General features: G+C 33.9%; 1 protein-coding gene across 1 annotated transcript; it reads left to right on the forward strand.

Annotated features, from left to right (window-relative positions):
* The first annotated feature begins 13,374 nt into the window (after window positions 1-13,374).
* On the forward strand, window positions 13,375-21,454 carry LOC145611373 (COP9 signalosome complex subunit 2). The gene is made up of 12 exons (XM_081666702.1): window positions 13,375-13,655; window positions 13,765-13,857; window positions 15,998-16,076; window positions 16,555-16,795; window positions 16,886-16,960; window positions 17,053-17,187; window positions 18,182-18,369; window positions 19,111-19,179; window positions 19,269-19,359; window positions 19,494-19,628; window positions 20,841-20,953; window positions 21,038-21,454. The coding sequence occupies exons 1-12, from the start codon at window positions 13,646-13,648 to the stop codon at window positions 21,126-21,128; spliced, it is 1,320 nt and encodes a 439-aa protein (XP_081522828.1). The 5' UTR covers window positions 13,375-13,645; the 3' UTR covers window positions 21,129-21,454.
* The last annotated feature ends 721 nt before the right edge of the window (window positions 21,455-22,175 follow it).

The following is a 22,175-nucleotide window of genomic DNA, read 5'->3' on the forward strand; positions in this document are numbered from 1 at the left end:
CTCATTTATGTGGCGAGTAAAAGATGTACTCGATCGCTCTCCAACCAACCCCTTTAATGTGAACAATGCCCTCCCAACTCACACTCTCGTGTGTATAAAACAATGAACGCTCAACCTACTAGTCGACTCGAAATATGTCAAGTCATAACTTGCATTGATAAACAACACTTTCACATTCATACAACTCTATGCACAAAGGTCGGAAGGTCTTTAAAGCTTGTAATGTAAGGCTAGGGTAAAGGGTAATATAAATTTGGGAATAAGTGAGAGAGAAGCTATGCTTAAAGGAGCCATATCCTAATAAAACCCATGATCAAAATAAATAATGATCATACATCTCCTACATAACCAACTCTAACATCAACCAAATAAACTCCAATCATAATAAATAATCCCAACACTTACAATTTCACTCATAAGATATAATAATGGAGTAATAGAGTGAATAAACAAACTTATTTTCCAAACTTGAATTTTTTTCATTGAGGCTCAATTTTTTTCTTTCTTTCTTTTCTTTTGATTAACCTTCACTTAGAACATTTGAACATCAAACATTTTTTTTCTTTTTTTTTCTTAGAAGTTGACTTTCTTTTATTCAAATTTCTCATTTTTTTTTTTTGAACTTCTTTTTTTTCCATCATACTTTTATTTTTCTCAAATATATACAACTTTTAAACTCATAAAAACAAAAATATGATCAAGAACAAATTACTTCTCAAAACCCACCCAAATTGTGCAAATAATGTGCACACTACAAACTCCCTCACCTCACTCACTAATAGCTCCCCCAAGCCAAGCTTGGGACTAGTAACCAATGGGGCAATTAAGGCTTGTAATGTGGCTATAAACAATAAAGAGTCAAGGCAACAACATGGGTAGCAAGAAGGAAACAAATGTATCTAAATAAATCTGAAAGCTACCTAAATGAACAAATGCCTTCGTCCTCCACAATGTGCATAATAATGAATCATATAAACATTACTTATAGTAGCAAACCAATACTCAAATTCATTGACATACTAGGAATTATGGAACTATCACACATTCCTTACCAAATTAACTAGTCAAGCACTATATTCACAAATAGTTGGACAAAATTGACGCATGTTAAGGTTTCAAGACAATCAAACATCAAATCATGATCAACTAATCCACAATGCTTATCATCAAATACCAGGAATCAAAACAATTTTTCTCAAGTAAGGGGCACAGGGAAGCATGATTTACAATTCATTGGAACAAAACTAACCTAATAAAGTAATAAAATCTATACTAAGAAAAATAAAAATAAAAAGAGAAGAGAGAGAGTGAAAGATGTACCATACGAACACGAGAACCTCCCCCCAAGCTAAATCAGACAATGTCCTCATTGTCTTAAAGGGAAGCTAGTAGTCAAGGTGACTACTCTTCATCATCACCACATCAATGTCACCAAAGCCTCGAGGATTGCAATGCATCTCTTTGGAACAAAATTGGGCAAGAAAGAAACAAAGTGTTAGTGGGAAAAAGTTCAAATTTGAGTCAGGTGCACTATTCTGATCATAACTTTTTATGTATAAATGATAATACAGTGATTCTAATTGCATTGAAAACTAGACTTGAATATCTTTCCAACGACAGGTCACACGCGAAAATCGGATAAGAAACGCAAAAGTTATGGCCTGTCTAAGTTGACTAAGTTTGCTGACGCGTACGCGCGCCCGATCGGGCCCGTGCTACTGATTTGACGGGGCAGCTTGCTGCTGCTAATTGCCCCGGGATTCCTTTAGCCCTTTGATCTTTTCTCAACTTTTCTAGTATCTCTGCACAAAATCACACTCCCACAAATATAAGATATACTCTCCTCTACCTCTCTAAAACAAAACACAAAGAAAACACACAAACAAATAAAAAAAAAATAAAATAAAAAAGCAACAAAATACGGGTTGCCTCCCGCAAAGCGCTAGTTTATCAAGGTCCCGCTTGACCATAATCCTTCTCTCAATCGGAAGAATTCAATGCCTTGAGTAACTTATCAAACGCTCCTGCAAACATTTCATTAAGCACTATATAGGGCTTAATAGCAAGCACATTTATCCCTACAAAGAAAAAGTTAGGAGCACATAAAGAGAACTCAAGGTAGAAAGAAAAATCAAAAGAGGGAGATGAAAATACACCACAACCTTCTACTTCCTCCGCTAAAAATTTAAAATTAATAGAGCGAACATGGAGGTAGTCATTGTCTTTATCATCTAATAATGACTTTAAAATTTTACCCTCACAAATAACCTCATCATCAACAAAGGAATTATCAACCACCGTTTCTACAACTAATGATTTTTCAATCACTGATTCGTCAACCAATGATTTGTCAACCACAAATTCTATAACCGATGGTTCTTCATCCTCAATAACATTCATATTATAATAGTGTCCATAGACTTTTTCATCAAGAGCCTTCCAATAACTTTCATTAGCAACTAATCGTTTCCGAATATGGTCATATGTATACGGAAAGACTCTAAAATCATCCGGAGCACGCACAAAAAAACTCACTATAAGGGCATTCAGGATTTTCATGACAAAGACGTTGACAACTACAATAGTTAGGTGCTGCATAAAAATTATATAATTCTTGTAGTGACATAAGCATGGATATTTTCAACTCATAAAAAAAAAAATTAAAAATTAAAAAAAATAAATAATAATAAAAAAAATAAATAAATTAAAAATAATCTAGACTCTAATAATAATTAGAAATAAAAATAAAACCGTTTCCCCGGCAACGGCGCCAAAATTTTGCAGGGTAAGGTCGTATCCCCTAATCAAAAGTAATTACCTAAATCACTAACTGAGGTAGATAGGGAAGTAGGGTCGAACTCCACAGGGAAACAGGTCTTTTTATATCTAATTAATTAAAATAATCTAAATTATCTAAGTAACCAATATTTTAGATGTGAATTCTATACTACGAAGAGTGAGTTTACGGAGAAAAGAATCAATAATAAGGAAACCTAGGGTCACAGGTTCACCAATAATTAATATTCCGGGATAGAACGAAGTAATTAATAATTAACAATGCATAGATAATATGATTAACAGGCTCTCGCAATTTATTAACCAACATAGATCTAACAGGCTCTCGCAATTTATTAGACCTAAGTTTCTATTAAAAATAGCCTTTAATATTAAATCAACATCTGCTCGATTCATCAATTCAATATTGCTAAACATTCACAATCAAATTACATCTGCTCGATTCATCAATTTAATATTGCTATACTTTTACAAGCCGCAATTGTAAAACATTAAAACAATCCAATAAGAAATTATCATGCAATACCAACAATCAATAATAGTCAATCATCAATGCATCAATTAACCAGATTGTAAAGGGCTCTCGCTACTTATTACAATCACACAATTAATTTATCGGTTTAAATCTCATCTCTCGAATCTTGACTTAACCATTTATAAATTAACTTGCCTATTAAAACTAAACCTAAACATTAATTCTCATCTCTCGATTCTTGAATCAATATTGTCAAACTCATGCACAAAAGATAGGCCTAATCTAGTCACAGAGCATTAAATCAATCAATAGGAAATTAATCTAGCATTGATAATCAACAACAATAAATTACCCCTTCATATTATTTATGGATCCCCACAAACCCTAGAAATTAAACTACTCACACATATTAAAAACTAAACTAATCAAAATAATAAAATAAATCATGATGAAAGGAATAAAATAAATAAATAAGATTAAGGGAGAAGAAATAAAAGAGAAAGTAATACTAAGAGTTTAATTAAAAGGAGAGAGAAAAGTTAGAGAGAGAAATAGAAAAGAAAACTAACTTAAAAACTAAAACTAAGACTAAGACTAAAAACTAAGAAAACTCCTAAAATAAAAGCTAGCTAAAAACCTACGTAACTCCCTCCTTTTATAAAGAAAGGAAAAGCAATTTGATTCCCAATCAACTACTACTATTACACCGACATCATCAGCAAACAAAACCCAAACTTAGCAAGCCCAAATAAAAATAGCCCACAAGCATGCTCCTCTCCTTTAACCGTGAAAGATGGATATTATCAATGGGCCCAAAGCTGTAGCAAACCGACTTGAGCAAGAAAACTGCAACACACTCGCCCGATCGGGCATTGGGCCGCCCGATCGGGCCCGCCATTTTATGTCCAGCAGACCTGATGTGATATTATATGGGCTTATTCCTTGGACCTTCTTGTTTACTCTTGGACCTTTATTGTTTGTCATATGTTTTGTGGCTTCATTACTTGGTCCGTAATAGTAGCTTATAATTGGACTTCTTTACTAATCGAGCCCTTAATTACCGAATTAAATTCCTTTAACTCGATCTTGGGCTTTAAATATACGGTCATAAAATACGCTCCGTCTCTAATATTTTTGTAGTGGCTTAAATAAGCTCGGGAATTATCATAAATCTGCAAATTCCTACAAAATAATACCAACTCTACAAAAACACTAGAAAACGTATATTAGTAATAAAAATAGCTCCGTAGAGCTCAAATAAGCACAAATATGACCATGGGATCGGGAATAAAAATATATATATAATAGACTTATCAGGCATTTGGACCGAGTATTCAAGACCCAAAGAGGAAACCCAGATTGGCCCGAAGAATTGGAGCCCAATCGTAGTCCAAATAGTGGCCCAAATGAGCCGCCCGGCCAAAAAGGCTGGCGCCCGGAGGCGCGCCCGGCCGGGCGGGAGAATCTTAGTCTGGCGCCCGGTGACGCGCCCAGCCAGGCGCGAGATTAGTATTAGAGTAAAAAAAGGCGCGCCCGATCGAGCGGTGCCTCGCCCGATCGGGCGCGTGTTTTATTAGTTGATGTTTAACGTAGTTTTAATTTGTTTTAGCTTAGGATTTTTGTACGGAGTATAAATACTCCTCCGTAATACGTTTTTATCATCACTTCTTCTTCTCTTCCTCTCCTCTTACTCTTTCTTTTACTCTCTTAATTATTCTCTTAGAATTCTTTCTCTAAACTTTTGTCCTTAATTCTTCCATTAATTCCAGATTACTTTTTGGTAACAATTTCTTCCCCTTTAACTTCAGTTATTTTATTTGCTTCCTTGATTATGCTTTTATTTATTTATTTGATTAGTTTAGTCATGATGATTTGTGAGTAGTTTAATTTCTAGGGTTTATGGGGATCTAATAAATAATATGAAGGGGTAAATTATTGTTGTTGATTATCAATGCTAGATTAATTTCCTATTGATTGATTTAATGCTCTGTGACTAGATTAGGCCTATCTTTTATGCATGAGTTTGACAATATTGATTCAAGAATCGAGAGATGAGAATTAATGTTTAGGTCTAGTTTCAATAGGCAAGTTAATTTATAAATGGTTAAGTCAAGATTCGAGAGATGAGAATTAATACCGGTAAATTAATTGTGTGATTGTAATACGTAGCGAGAGCCCTTTACAATCTGGTTAATTGATGCATTGATGATTGACTATTATTGATTTTTGGTATTGCATGATTATTTCTTATTGGATTGTTTTAATGTTTTACAATTGCGGCTTGTAAAAGTATAGCAATATTAAATTGATGAATCGAGCAGATGTTAATTTGATATTAAAGGCTATTTTCAATAAGAACTTAGATCTAGTAAATTGCGAAAGCCTGTTAGATCTATGTTGATTAATAAATTGCGAGAGCCTGTTAATCATGTTATTTATGCAATGTCAATGATTGATTACTATGTTTTACCCTGGAGTATTATTTATTGGTGAACCTATGCCCTAGATCCTTTCATATATTGTTTTCTTCCTATTCTCAACCTTAGTAGTTTAGTTTCTTACTTAATTATAAATATTGGTTACTTAAATAATTTAGATTATAATAATTAATTAGAATTAAAAAGACCTGTTTCCCTATGGAGTTCGACCCTACTTCCCTATCTACTTTAGTTAGAGATTTAGGTAATTATTTTTTATTAGGGGATACGACTTTACCCTGTCAGTAATCACGCTTAATAAGATAATTAATAATCTTGTTTAGAGTTAATATGATTATAATTCAAGTGATCGCCAATAATAGTTCTATTTGTGCATTAATATTCAACCAATATAGATAAACAGGTTTAGGGTAAACCTGTTGATTGCATGTTAGTCAGGAAGCGCACATGAATACGATCAAAATAAAGTAGAGGCCTATTATTAGGGCAGATTCAATCTCTTTTAGGTTGGATTTGTACCTTCATCCCCAAACTACCAGTCATGGTTCAAGACCTATTGGAGTTGACGATCTCTAGGATCGTTAAGGGGTGTAACCTTCACCTCGTGAACGGTTTACAAGTTCCTTAAAAACTTATTGGCGACTCTTTTGCTCTATCTTCTTTCCCTTTGGACGCCACCATACTTAAGTGTATGATCACAGTGGGGTTCAAGCTAGGGGTAATGCTTGAAATATTCCCTACAAGAACAAAATAAACAAGATTCGCCTTGGCTTAAGTGATCAATCAACAATTAATTATTCAATTCTATTCTTATTTAACGCAAGATACTATATGGAATTGATTCATTAAAAGTCCGTTTAAAGTGATCAAACAACACTAATTATTCAATTAAAGTTATTTTAAACAAGAATAAAGGTGATTGATCTAAGTTCTCGGTAATATACCACTTCGCTTTGCTAGATATTCGTTTAGAACACTTATGGACTCCTTCTTGTTCGAGAACCTCCACCGTAGTAACAAATATCAATAGGGGTGAGTGTTAGGACAAGAGGGTTTGGTAGCACACAAGTTTCAAAGTTTCTGCCAGTGTATTTAGTTAATTTTTGTCTGTTTGAGCCTCGTATTAAGCCTCTATTTATAGGGAATGGGTGCATTTAGGGTTTTGAGCATGCTGCCGCAGCAGGTGTCATGTGCATCTGAATGGGTTACGTGCGACATCCCAGCGCAAGTGATTTGGTTGTGCTGTTGGGGGCAGCGTAACTGAATGTCTTGTGCGCGACATTAAGATAAGATTCGATTTTATATTTTCATGAATTTCTGAATCTTCTGCAAACGCATCACTAGCAGTTGCGCTGGGTGTCACACACAACTGAGTTAGTTGCGCCTGCCAGACCAGCACGACTCAGTGAGATGCACGCAGACATTTTGCGGCATCATTGATTTTTAACCTAGGCGCCTCTAAATCCATCATTTTTAGGTCTTAAGCTCGGGCTTAAGCCTAATTATGACTGGGCTTAGTTAATTGGACCTTATTTCATTTGTTTTTGGGTCAGGCTAGTCATTTTTGTGTTCTTGTGATTGAATCAGTTATCCATAAGTGTTCTTCACGTTGATCCAACACGAAGATGGTTTTATTTATCGTCATTACAAGGAGTAACCTTTTTAACTTTCAAAATCCAACCATCTAACTGCTACACTTATTTTCTGTAGAAAATAATAAATGCAAAGCAAAAATGAAATTATAATTAATAAACTAAGGGGTCTAGGTTGTGGCAAAATAAAATAGTCATTACATCAAAACTGCAAATTATCTTAAAAAGAAAAAAAAAAAAAAAAAAAAAAAAAAAAAAAAAAAAAAAAAAAACACTAGTTAAAAGGAAATAATTAAATTCAGAAATAAACTTAATTGTCTTAGCTACGTGATTATTCTAACGTCTCCTCACACGTAACCGAGTACCCTCTTACCGACCTGCAAAATAAATCAGAAACAAGAAAAGAGAGAAAACTCCCAAAAATCAGATAAACTGAGTAATTCCAACTCCATCCCGTAAAATAAATAATTTTAGTTCGAAGACATTTTATACATAATATAGTCTCAAAAATATTTTAATACTCAACCAAGTTCAAATTGTCACATAACATATTATTACTTTATTTAAGAAAGGGAAAGAGAACGCTAGTAAGCCGGGACTAGTCCCTGTCACCACCTACTTTACGGAGGGTCGCGCGTAACCCCAAATGGCCATGAAATAAAGCAAAATGTCCCTAGTGTGCACATCGCTCACCAATACCCAGTGATTAGGAGGAAGACTAACAACAACATACAATAATTTAAACCAACTAGCTTAGTAGCAACCATAACTACTAGTGGGCAACCTGTTCTTCACCCTTTCGGGTTTCATTTCTATTCTTAGATTAAATTTCACTGTACATCTTATTAGATAAAATCATCCGATTACACTGTACACAAGTATTACACAAATCAATTTAATCCCAAGTAACAATACTTCAATTTCAGTATTATTAGTCCATAGTCATCCCACATGAGGCCATCAATCACATATAATCAAATCATTCAATTCCTAAAGATTATTTATTTTAAATAACTCATACGATGTCAAATAATCATTTTTTTTTCGAAAATACATATACTAGTACACAAAATAGAAATCTAGTATGTAATATGATTCCATAATATATCATACGATAGCACACTCATCACATATAATTGCATAAGCACGTATTTGGCGCACAATGTTTCAAAACAATTTCCTAACGGGATTCTAAAGATGATGGACATTGAAAATTACCTTGATCGTGCGTAAAACTCAAGGTAATTAACCTCCGAAACGTTCACCTAGTAGCCTCTGTCTATCAATTTGGCTTACCAATTAATGGAGATGAAGTTTGGAAGGAGAAGTAGTGTAGTTGGTTTTGGTGCCCTCCCTTTCTCACGGCCAACAATTATATATGGTGGAATTTGGGTGGAAGTTTGGTATAAGATAGATTCATGTAACTAACTATGATAAGATTAAAATTCAAATTGTATATAAAATTAGTTTTTCAATAGAATTAAAACCTACGTTGAAATCAGTTTTTTTTTTTCAAATCCGAAAATAATAATAATAATTATACAATTTGAAAATAATAATAATTAGTTTAAAAGTTTATTTTTGAAAAGAAATCATTGACTAAAAATACTCCAAAATTTAGGGTATTACATTGACTCACCAAAACACTAGCCGGGTAACGCCTGACCGATCGAGCTGAGTAACCCATGACTGAGTAACTCTTGATCGACTGAGTAAGCCTTGACCGACCGAGTAGCCCCTAACCAAGTTACGTTCAACTGATCCAGTAACCCCTAACCAAGGTACGCCTAACTCATCGAGTAACCCTTAAGCCTTAACCAAGTTACACCTAACTGACTAAGTAATCCCTAGTCAATCGAATAACCTCGGCCACACCCCTGTGACCAGTTACATATGTAAATTTGTGTTAAACTTAATATTTAGTACAATAGTTTTTGTACTCATTCACCAAAGTATCCATACCCAGTTTACACTCGATCACCCGCTGGTCACCTTTGATATACTCGTATAATCTTTTCCCCTTCACTTTATTTTCAAGGTATTCACATCCACTTATAATTCATGCCTCATCACCTCCTTAGTCCTTATTTGAACTTTTTAAATTGAACTTAATATATTTTTCAAAACCTTTCAAATTTTTGTACCAAAAAAAAAGAGAAAAAAAATTACATTAATATAAAATTATAGTTATTAGGTACCCATTAAAAAAACGGCTCAATCATTTAAAGTTTCCCCTTCCTATTTCCGATGGATCCTAAGATGGATTATCATCATATGAAAGTTATTTAGTAATAAAAATGTAATAAAAAAAACTACAATATATCTATGTAATTTTAATTTTAAGGGAAATTCTCTTTGGTAATCACAAACTTTTTTCTTTTCTCAATGGTAGAATGTGTAACTTTTGATTATAAATGGTAATCAACAGTTTGTATTACTAATCAAATGGTAACTTTAATGATATTAAACATCTTTAAATGATTAACTAGGGTTAATCTTGGTTTAATAACAATGAATTGACATTAATACCCTAAGCTTTAAATTGTTATTTTAAAAAAATTAAATCAAAACCCCTCCCCACCACCCAGTAACCAGCCTCTCCCCCCTTGCCGGCTAATGGCATCTCAATTCCCTCCCTTGCCGGAGATAAATACCTCCGACCAACCACTGCAGACGTACAATTACCCACGAAACCCCCTTCCCCTATTTCCCTTCTTTCATCCCCTTATTTCTTTCACTCTCCTCCGCGCTGCCTACTTGAATTGCCTCCGTAGAGACCACCCGAGCCACCAACCCCTCTATTTCGTCTCACAACAGCCTCCGTCGCACTCATTTCACAGCCACAAGCTTCAATTTTACTGGGCAAAGTATGCAAAAAACAATTGGGATTTAACTTTTCAAGAAAATGTCTTTTTTTTTTTTTTTTTTTCCAAAAACGTCGCTAAAATTCTATCACTTATATAATAAAACCAAACATACGGTGATGAAATAATAAGATGGAAATATGAATGAATAATCATCAATCATACGATTATAAGTGTATGTAATGTTGATGATGATAGTTGTTCAATTAAGGAGGAAACGAGGGTCTGATTCATTTTTGGGTTCGAATTTGTTGATTTTGAGGGTTTTATGGGTTTCGAAGGGGAAAGTTGTACGGTGAGGCAGGGGAAAGGATGCGGGGAAGGGGTGCTCGGCAGCGGCGTGGGGGCTGGAACGGGAGTTGCAGTGGGGAGAAAGGAAGAAGAAAGGGGGAAAGAGAAAGGAAGAAGAAAGGGGGGTTAAGGGGTAATTGTGTCTTTTTGCACTTTAATTGCTAAACTGTGGTTAAAGAATTAACAAATTATTTAACTTAATCTACCATTGACTTACTTATATTATTTCGTGATTACCATTGATAATCAAAAGTTTCAAAGTTTACCATTGAGAAAAAAAAGAAATTTGTGATTACCAAAGAGAATTTCTCTAATTTTAAAAATAATATATCTCTTGATTTTGTTATCAATAATTGTATAATACAATTTCATATACTCCCTCCGTTGCATTTGCACGGTCTCCAATGAACATATTTGATCATTAATATCTTTGGCTATGTATGAGTAAAAATTATAAAAAAAATTGATACTTGGAAATTTTTTAATAAGGTGAATCTAATAAGATCTCACACGCTAATTGTTTCTATTGTGTAAATCATAAACTGTGTTCAAACTTATTTTATTTTGATCACATGAATAGTAAATGAGTCAAACTTTCAGAAATAAAATAGTATTTGACAACTAACATGTACATCAACAACATACTTAAACAATCAATATAAAAACATACAGGAATACAAAAAATAGAATTATTTGACAATATAATTTCATTATGCAAATTTTTTTTGTTTATTTTTTGTTTTTTGTGTGCTTTTTTTTTAATTTCAACAACATACTCAACATGACATTACTACTTAAGCGGTTCTTCTAAGACTAATGACTGAATCTATTTTTATTGATTCACTAGTCATTTACATTATTTTTTTTCCAAATCAGAACTCAATTTGGAGCCCTAAGGACCAAAATAGCCCCCGAAACCTTTGACGGAATATTTTTCAACGCGAAAATCGATAAAAAAAATACTAATAATGGAGAGTGGACCCCACTAACTGAATTTTTTAACGGCAGGATAACAGCAAGGTTACCGTATGGAAGCAAAAAATATATTGGGGTTACAGTGTAGAAAGTGATATATGTTGGGGCACAACGTAGAAAAGTGAAAAAAAAAAAAAAAAAAAAAAAAAAAAAAAAAAAAAAACAGGGTTACTATATAGAAAAACCCTTAAATTTTCAATTCAAAACCAGTCCTTAATTTTCTTTTGTATTGTACCTATCTTGTTCCAAGTATTTTTTAATATAAGAATTATAATTTTTTATGTAATTAAGGAGCATATCAACTAATCAGGCAAGTTTATGATCTGGTACTTAATATTGTACAAAGATGCATAACAATATCATTGGCTATATGTTATGTCTAAACTAGATGGACAATTTATTGTTTTAGTAAAGAAGAATATCTTTACTAAAACTGTATATGAGTAAGAAGATAATGTTAACAAATTTATATGAAGTAATAATGTTAACAAATTTATCTGAAGTAATAATAACGGGATAACATAAACTTCTATTATTAATGGCAATTCTATAAAATATTACATAGCCCTCCGTTAAATCAAATACTTAACTAAAATATATAAGATTTTATAGTTATAAGGAGTATTCTATAATATGCGATATATGAATAAGATATTTGACAATTATACACCGAGATAAATTTTAACCCCAAAAAAAAAAAAAAAAACTACATTTAACTAAAACAGGAACACGTGTCAACCATGGAGCCAATGTACCCTGTTTTGGTATAGTATATAGATATCTATCTGTTGCTTACGTAGTTCGACACTTCGCGAAAATTTAGAATGTCAAGTGTCGATGTCTCGTGATCTGGTTGCAAGACCGACTTTATTTATTAGTGATATGATATTGTAATTTTGGGTTTTCATTTTACAATATCCATTTATTCATTCAACATTTTTTTTTTGTCATTTTCCATTTACTTTTATTGTATCACTTTTAATCTTTAATACTCCATCCGTTTCATAATACGAAGTATAGTAATTTGTTTGTGTTTTGTCATGGTATTTAATAAATAGAAGGAGAAAGTAGGTGAAGCACAGTAATAAAAATGAAAAGTATAATTATAGACACAAGTTAGAGAGAGAAAGTAGAACAAAGTGCTTTCAAAAAAAAAAAAGTAGAACAAAGTAGAAGACATGTGCAAAATTCAAAGGTAATGTAGGCAGACAGAAAGTACAATGAATAACAGAATAAAGTAAAAACAACATGAGGGTGTAGTGTTCTTTACATACTATCCAAAAATAGAAACATGAACAACATTTTAGGTTTTCAAAATAGGAAAACATGAACTATATTATGGGACATAGGGAATATACATTTTTGCGGACAATTCTTTGTGACATATAAGTAGACCTGGAAAACGGGTCATTCGGGTCGGGTTAATAAATGTTCGGGTCTGGTAAGGTAAATTTTTAGGACCAATTTTCGGATCAATTTCGAGTCGAGTCAATTCGGATCGGGTCTATTCGGGTCAAGTCAGTTCGGGTCGGGTCAAGTTTGTGTCGGGTCACCAAAATAAATTCACTCAAAAAAATAATTGAAAAAATAAAGTAAAATTCTTAAAAAAAAATCGTGAGCACCTATTATTTAGGAAAGAAAGAAATCCTAAACTAAGTAATTCATCATTTCACCCTACTCACTTCAGGAATCGGGTCACTTCGAGTCGGGTCGGGTCACTTTGGATTTCGGGTCACTTTGGGTCGAGTGAGTTTAGGTTACACAGTTTCAGGTCGATTCCGGATTAGGTCATGATCGGGTCAACTCCATTTTGGGTAGGATTAGTTCTAGTTCGGGATAATTTGGAATCAATGATTTCGGATCACTTTCGAATCAATCGAATCGGGTCAGGATTGTCAGTTCTTCGTATAACTATTCATGTTAACCTATCCAAATCCGGAGAATGATACATAGGCTCTAACCCCAGTCACTATCTAGACAAACCAGTATAAATCCTGCAAAACGATTACTTCTACTACACTTCTATATACTCTACCCTTTCGTCATTCTTTTTCCATTTTTCGCTAAAACTCTCTTCCTCAACATCAAACAACAAATTTCTCAAGGTTTTTCCCGACAATTATTTCACTTTACAAAAACCCTAATTTGATAATTTTAAATTCAAATTTCTCAAGGGTTTTCCAGACGCTTTGAGCCCCGATTATCTGCGCTACCATGGTTTCCGGTGGGATTTTCGCTTTCAATTTCGTCGCTTTCTGTTGTATTTTAGTTCTTGCTGTAATGGCGCATTCCATTTGCTTAATCAATTTCGTTTTCTTTGAATATTGTTACAGATGCGGATATGGAAGATTACGGATTTGAGTATTCCGACGATGATGGAGACGAGCAAGATGTTGACATTGAGAATCAGTACTATAATTCCAAAGGTTATTTTTCGATGCTGTTCAATTTGATTGATAATATAGCGATTTGTGGATTTCCCTTGAATTATTGATTTGTATAGCAATTTGGGAATGCCCTTTAGAGTTCATGATTAGTTTTGCAATTTGTGAATTTTGCAGTTAATATTTTGGAAAATTATGCTGTAATTATGCCCTTGATTCTTCTGTAAATCTGAACTTGTGGGTGTTCGGCGCAATGTTTGCTATAGTTTGTTTTTCCTTACTGTGAGTATTGGGGAAAATGGGGTATGGCAATCAGTCTTTGCAATGCCTTTATGGTTGACTCAAGTTGTCAATATCTTTTATATTGACAAGAAATTGGGTTGAATGTGAGTGTTAGTGTAAAGGTTCTTGGTTTATAATGCAAGGCAACTTTGAAAATATGCTAACGGCATGATAATTGTCCATTTCTTGGGGATTGTGGTTATAATGCAAGGTTAATAGTAGAAGGAGCTGTGGTGGACTTATATTTTGTGTGAGGTCGTTGTACATAAATTGTATTGGTGAAGTTGGTGAATGAGGCAGAAAAACCTTCTTGATCTTGTCATCTGCCTCTTTTCATACTGCTTGGACTGAGAAAAGAAAAAACTTCAGTTTGGGATAAGAAATTGACTATAGGAATCGATTTTGTTCCCTTTGTTCACTCTCTCCTTGTACTGGTTAGGAGTGTAAATAGTTTGTGATTATTTTGTGTTTAAACAAGCTCAGAATAGGGGTAAAAGGAAGAAATTGATCTGGTGAATCTAGAGGCATAGTTTACAAAATTGTTTTTTTCTCTCTCACATCCCTTATTAAGCCATTTTCTCTTTTTATAAGTATTAAATCCCCCAACAACTATACCTATATACGAAGTATTATTTAACAAGTTCAACTCAAACTACTGTCCAAAAAAAAAAAAAAAGTTCAACTCAAACTCTTAAAACTCTGTGTCGAAAAAGCTTATGTAACATGTAATATGCACAGGGGAAGTATACTTTTTCCTCTTTATCTTTGTTAATGAGTGGGTGCTAGATGAGATGAGATTAATAATGATACTAGAATTGTTATCTGGATTTTATTTTTGTTTTTTAAATAATTTGTGCATCGGGAGTAAGCTGGCTTGGAATTCAAAAGAGGACTACCTTGTGTTAGGTCAAAAGATGGTGAATATATTTGACATTGAGATTGAGAGAAGTTGACACAAACGCCATTAATTTCTATATGATGAATCTAACATGGTTGATTTTTGGTTGTATATCTTTTATTTGGGCACCTTGTGCTAGGTCAAAAGATGGTGAATATATTTAACATAGAGATTGAGAGAAGTTGACACAAATGCCATTAATAAGTGTATGATGAAGCATCTAGCATGATTGATTTTTTGTTGTATATCTTTTATTTGGGCGAGAGTCATGAATATGTTGCTCTGTTATTTATTGGTGATTGTGGCTGTATGTGTCATTTAAGCACCTTAAACAACACCTGAACTTGAAAACATTTGTTGGGGGTTCTTGTGTACAAGGCAAATGATGTACTACCTAGTTAAAAATATTATTTCAGGGGTGGACTAAGGTAGAAAAGTTCTGCCTCTAACAACGTATGTGATTAAGGCTTTGGTTCCCACATCCTTTTACTTCTTAATTTTCTCTTGATCTCGTATTGAGCTGTTTTTTTTTTTTGTCATCTGATATTCTGGTTCTCCCCGGGGAAGTAAGAATTGACATCATTGCTACTATTCATACTTAAATAGATTTATGGGACTAAAAGACAGCTTCATTTATGGTATTGGCTAATTGTTTCTACAGTTTCCATATAAACATCCTATGACTAAAACTGTACAATTTTGTGTATCATTGTTAAATGTATTTTTATATAAGAGTAGTATGGTAAAATTTTCATTCATGTCACTGTTTCCAGTTTTCCTCAGTCAATGTCAGTTTTACTTTTGAGTACCCTGCTGATCATATTACCATCTGATTCCGAGTCACCCTAGATGCGTAATTCTAATGACCAATAATGATTCAACTCCAATCATGTTGTAAGATGTTGGTCATGGTCTCCACTGAATATTCTGCCCCTGTGCCCCCAACAGAATAAAAAAAGGCTGTGATGATATATCTGACACTGTTTCCCCTTATGTTTCTAGGTTTGGTTGAAACCGACCCTGAAGGTGCTCTTGCTGGTTTCGCTGAGGTGGTTCGCATGGAACCAGACAAAGCAGACTGGTAAGCTTTACATATACAAATTTTATTGTTTTAACAAGTTAAATTTAGTTTTTGCTGAACTTGCTCAGAAAATTAGCACACGCTTCAGGTGGTTTGCACTGTATATTGTCTAAACATTAGAAATGTGAATTTGCAAAGATTTTTTTTTAGGACAATTTGGAAAGATTATTGTGTGCGAAATTTACTTTGTAGAGTAAAAGGGAACAATCATGTCGAGATAGCTAAAATTGAATTTGGAATGGTAAATGGGCTATTGTAGATATCATTTTGGCTGATTCCCTGTGTGCAAATGACTGTTATGTTGTCAGTCATATTTTGACAAGTTGAGTGGGTTGATGCAAACAAGCTCATTTGGAGATCAGTGTTTACTGTTCAGGGATCTACACAAGAGATGACTTATGAATGTGTCAGAATTTATATAACTGTAGGTTAATTTATTAATACCACACCATTTTCTGACCTCTGATTCATCATTTAGGGGTTTCAAGGCATTAAAGCAAACAGTAAAGCTGTATTATCGACTGGGAAAGTATAAAGAGATGATGGAAGCATATAGAGAGATGTTGACTTACATTAAATCAGCCGTAACAAGAAATTATAGTGAGAAATGTATAAACAACATTATGGATTTTGTTTCTGGGTCAGCCAGCCACAATTTTGATCTCCTGCAAGAGTTCTACCAAACAACTCTGAGAGCTCTTGAAGAGGCTAAAAATGAGGTGAGGGTTTCTTGCATTAGCTGTATATCTTATTGGCATTTCTCTGCTTCAAATGTCACTGTGTTAATGCCATGCTTTCTCATTTTGCAGAGACTGTGGTTCAAAACTAATCTAAAACTTTGCAAGATTTGGTTTGACATGGGTGAATATGGGCGAATGAACAAGGTTTCATGTAACTGTGTTCTTTCTTTTATGGTTAGTGATAATACTAGCAACTGAGGTTTGTGATATAGTTTCTCTCTGTTCGGATTTGACAGATATTGAAGGAACTTCATAAATCATGTCAAAAAGAAGATGGTACAGATGATCAAAAGAAAGGAACTCAACTGTTGGAGGTTTATGCAATTGAGATTCAAATGTATACTGAGACCAAGAACAACAAGAAACTCAAGGTGGGCACATTCAGCACAACTTAAATATTACATCCTCTGTTCTGTTAATATTGCAACAAGGAGAAAATTACGCATCCCAAAACACATTTTATATGCTAAATATCTATAATTGTGTAAGAGTAAAAATTATAAAAAGTTGATAATGTGAAAGTATTTTATGAGACGAATCCAACAAGATTCCACTTGACTATATTTTGCTTAACGTATAAATCATATTATAGGGTCAAACAAAAATGATGAATAGTGCAATAAGTCCGTTGTTGCAATATTAATAGAACGGAGGAAGTATTATTTTATTTTTCTTTTTTGGGTGTCTTATTTGTACTCTCTAGCTCTCTGCTCACTTATTATAAATTACTTAATTAATAGAACTATAGAATCCTGATGATTGTATGGAGTACTATCTCTTTAATAAATGGCCTTGAAATGAGGGCTGCAAATCCTGCAATAGGAGTATGAAATAGTTTGATTAATTCATTTTCGGAATCTTGCCTTTTGAAGTAATAAAATATAAGTGTTCAGAACTACTATTCTATTTGTTATTGTCTTTGGGTTTGTGATCTATACAAATTTAAGTTTTACATTTTGTGATGCTTGGGTTTCTGAATATATAATTATAATTTAATTTTGTGTGTGTAATCCCTGTAAATTAAATGCAACCTTTTTTGTGAAATTTAAATATACAACTAATGTAATAGAACAACTGCTGTGATTGCAGTCCATATTATCATGTACTGTGATATGTTTTAACTGCCACATTTGTAAGTTGCAATTCTTACATGTAGACTTTTCTGGTTTTGGGTGTTGATGTACACATGTATCTGGTTTGTAGTTGTTTCTGAACTCTAACTTATTATGAGCTCTCCAACTTGTTAAAATTTTTCTATTGTTATCAATTCTATAGTGATATGTTGCCATCATCTCTATGTGGTGCTCGTTTAGTTTAAGTCTTTTATGATTGCTCATCTCATAGATTGATGTGGTTCAATTGCAGCAACTGTATCAGAAGGCACTAACTGTTAAGTCCGCAATACCACATCCAAGGATAATGGGAATAATTCATGAATGTGGAGGGAAAATGCATATGGCAGAGCGTCAGTGGGCAGAAGCAGCAACAGATTTTTTTGAAGCATTCAAGAATTACGATGAAGCTGGAAACCAACGGCGTATCCAATGTTTGAAGTATGTTTCAGTAATCTTTTTGTTTTATCAATTGATTTTAGAAGTGAATCTCTATATTACATCTGTAAAGTTAATTATTCCCAAGTATTATGTCACTTTAAAACTCTCTCTGCCAACTAAGATTTTGACCCTTGGATATCAGAGTACATCATTGCTCTCAGATATCTATCTGCAAATAACCATATCCTACTTTTGACCTTTGTATCCTTCTTTCTTCTGATTGCTAGTAGTGAATCCTGGATTACACTGTAAGATTATTTACATGCAACATTGAGCTTTGGGCTGTAAATTATGTCTTTGTCTTTGTATAATGCATGGACTCTTTTCTCTTCTATGTCTGAAAATTCTTCCAGTTTTTTGTATTGATTAAATGTTTAAGGGAATATATATATATTTTTTAAATTTTAAATAGATACTGATCTAGTTAGTTGAGTTGGAACGCTAGGGGTTGAGCGTCCACCTTCCAACCTTGTGGTCAGAGGGGGATCAATTCTTGTCAACCCTGTTGTTGATATTATCTTTTATCCTTTGTATCTTGTTCAGCCCTTTGATCTGGCCTACTGAATAAAGGGTTGATTGAATTATTATGTAGTTTTTGAAACAAAGCATTTTTAGCTAATGATACATGGGACTTGAATTTAGATACAAATTCACTCTTATTTGGGGACATAAGATTTTGTCATTTGTTCTGATGATTCGTTTCTCTTTGTCTCACATGGTCTCCTTTATACTTATTGACAGATATTTGGTACTTGCAAATATGTTAATGGAATCTGAGGTGAATCCATTTGATGGACAAGAGGCTAAGCCGTATGCTCTTTATCTCTATTCTTCACTCTTTATGCTGTTATGATTTGACGTACACGGTCCTTATGAACTTACTTCATCTATTTTTGCAGTTACAAAAATGACCCTGAAATCTTGGCAATGACAAATTTGATAGCAGCTTATCAGAGAAATGAGATTCTGGAGTTTGAGAAGATTTTGAAGGTCTGGATGAATTCTGATTTTCACCTTTTAGAATATGCTTTCTATTTATTACTTTAAATATTTTAAAAATGTTTAAGAAATTGTGTTTGCCTTCACATTTTGATCTTTTTACGAATAACTGTTTGATGCTGCAGAGTAACAGGAGGACAATTATGGATGATCCCTTCATCAGAAACTACATTGAAGACCTGTTGAAGAATATAAGAACACAAGTATTGCTCAAACTAATCAAGCCGTACACAAGAATCAGAATACCCTTCATATCCAAGGTATAAATAAATAAAGTGGAATTCTGTAACATAATTATCCGCGGTAGTCTATTTTACTGTACTGTGTTTATCTTCATGTACTTGTTAATGATGTTACCATAGTGATATAGCTATATGTGATGGTCTGGTCTCTTTGTAATGGTTATACACTTGCTGGGAAATATGTTTTTAGTTTGATTATGTTGCTGGGATAACCAACAGAATCGGGAAAACAATTCTACAGTAGGTTGTCTAAGAAATACCTGGTGCTGGGAAAGTGTATTTATGTATATTATGTTGTCATGCAAAAAAACTACAAAAGTGTGTCCTTTTCTCTGAAGGGGGTTGCAGTGGCTGGGGCATAAAGTTTTGTAGTTGGTCTATGGTCATTCTGATAAGAAGGATCAGTAATGTAATTTCACTCAAGGTGCTTATTCACACCTTCCTTGTGGGACTAGGATGAGAAAATTGTGCTCTTATAGTCGGGAGTGAAGAAGTCAATGACCATAGTTATGTAGACTCTAATTTCCCCTTATTTTCAAAAAAAGAGCTTATACCTTAACACTGCATGGCTTGCCTATTTGTTTGTGAACCCTGTAGATCTTATCATCTGTGCAACTTATATAATGAAAGAACATACAGTCATACAACCTTAAAAATGAAACCTGTACAGTATGGGAGATTGTTATCAAATTGATCTTGTGGAAATGTTGTGGAAAAGGTACATCAAATGTCCTATTGAACATGCATGGACTATTAATACTTTTGGGTTGTGAGCATCACAATCAATCAATCAAAGCCTTAATTCCATAAGTGGGGTCGTTAGTTACCACGCTATCAATATATTTTTTATTTATAAGAAATAGTATCAAGTGTTCCATGGATGCACCTCCTTATCTTGTTTTCTGCTCTGTAAGATTCAAGTCATTAAACATGGCCTCCCTCACCGTTTTTAAAAAAGTATTCTTGGATTTTGGGCTTCTTTCTTGATGGCTTCTAGATGTTGCAATACAAACTTGAATAGAGATCTGTTAGCTATGCTAGGACTGGAGGTTTAGGGTAGAGATCTGTAGTGGCTCAAGGAAAAGAAAGTAAAGGTTGTTGTGGTGATAATGGTGATGATTAGGAGGATGCTGATGGGATATGTTAAAATTTTGCTGGGGGTGATTAATAAAGTTCATCAGTATTTCAACTAAATTGTATTCTCTTGACTTTTTTGTTTTCTCTCCTCAGGAACTAAATGTCCCAGAAGCAGACGTTGAGCAGTTGTTAGTGTCTCTAATTTTGGACAACAGAGTTCAAGGACACATAGACCAAGTGAATAGGCTGTTAGAGCGCAGTGACAGGTAATTTTTGGTGTTTCTTTATTCTCAAATTTGATTCTGTTAATCCTAATAGCAAATGTAGTAACTGATTCTTGTGTTTTGCAGGTCTAAGGGAATGAAGAAGTATACAGCTGTTGACAAATGGAACACACAGCTCAAGTCACTGTATCAAACAGTCAACAATAGAGTTGGTTGAGATTGCTCTATGTATGGCTGGTTGATTGTCTTCAATTTTTGTGATTTTACCCCTTTACTTAAATGGGGACATAGTTGGACAAATGGGTTTCGTACTGGAGCTGGAGTATAGTCTTGGTAACGGTCGTATTTTGCAAATATTTTTCTTTTCCCACACTTGGTTATCTTTGCTGCTTCTCAAAGATACCTGTAATTGGGAGCCTTTTGTGCCGTGCATCTACTGTAGTTAAAATATGCTGTACATCGGTTTTGGTCTGTTGCTGGTCAATCCGTAGAAAGTGTTCCATCTTATAGATTAAACTCTTTATTGCCTTGTGTTTTTTGAAACGTTGGTCTATTCATATAGGAGTGGTTTAGCTTGTCAGGAAGCAAACCTTGCTTATTTGTCTGAGTCTTTGAATTGGTTCCCCAGAGTGCAAGCCTAGTACAAAGCAGGAGATTCAAATGATAATTTGGGCACCAAATAGAGTAAGTTCGAGGTTGTGGTGAGTAGGGATGCTACATTAAAAAAGAATACAACTAAAATTCGCTAGAATACTTGATATTATTAGTCACATTGTGCAAACCCTTGATACACTAATTCACGAAAGTAACCAATTAATCAATTAGATATTAGGCAGGTTCTGACTGGCTTCCAAGCATGTCATTTTCGGAAGGTTCCTCGATCTTGGGTTGCTCCTGCTCATTGGCTAGCTGTTCAGGCGCGACGTCGGCATTTTCTTTTCTGGTCTTTTTAGTTTGTTTCATTTTCTGTTGTTTTTTTCTTAGTTCTATTTGTCAAAAAAAAAAACCAACTAATCAATTATAATTCTTATTTATCTTATAGTTTCTTATCCACCTTTAATTTAGCCATAGTTGTTCTTGTATACATGAATTTAGAGGTGCCAATTTCGATAACTGGATAGAATTTGGGCTAACATGTGACAGGTTGGGTTTGTTTGGGTAAAAGAAATCTTTTTAACCTGCCTCAGGTTGGGTCAATTTTGAGTCAAGGTCTAATGAGTCAGGTCAAGTTTGGGTCGGGTCAACCTCATCTCGGCTCATATAT

This window comes from Chenopodium album, chromosome 3 (genome assembly GCF_948465745.1).
Source record: "Chenopodium album chromosome 3, dcCheAlbu1.1, whole genome shotgun sequence".
In the NCBI taxonomy this organism is placed as follows: Eukaryota; Viridiplantae; Streptophyta; class Magnoliopsida; order Caryophyllales; family Amaranthaceae; genus Chenopodium; species Chenopodium album.

Excerpts from the sequence above, each read along its gene's own strand:
- LOC145611373 (XM_081666702.1), top strand. Across the intron at positions 16,077-16,554 it reads GAACCAGACAAAGCAGACTG|GGGTTTCAAGGCATTAAAGC; the intron begins GTAAGCTTTACA and ends TTCATCATTTAG. Across the intron at positions 18,370-19,110 it reads CGGCGTATCCAATGTTTGAA|ATATTTGGTACTTGCAAATA; the intron begins GTATGTTTCAGT and ends ACTTATTGACAG.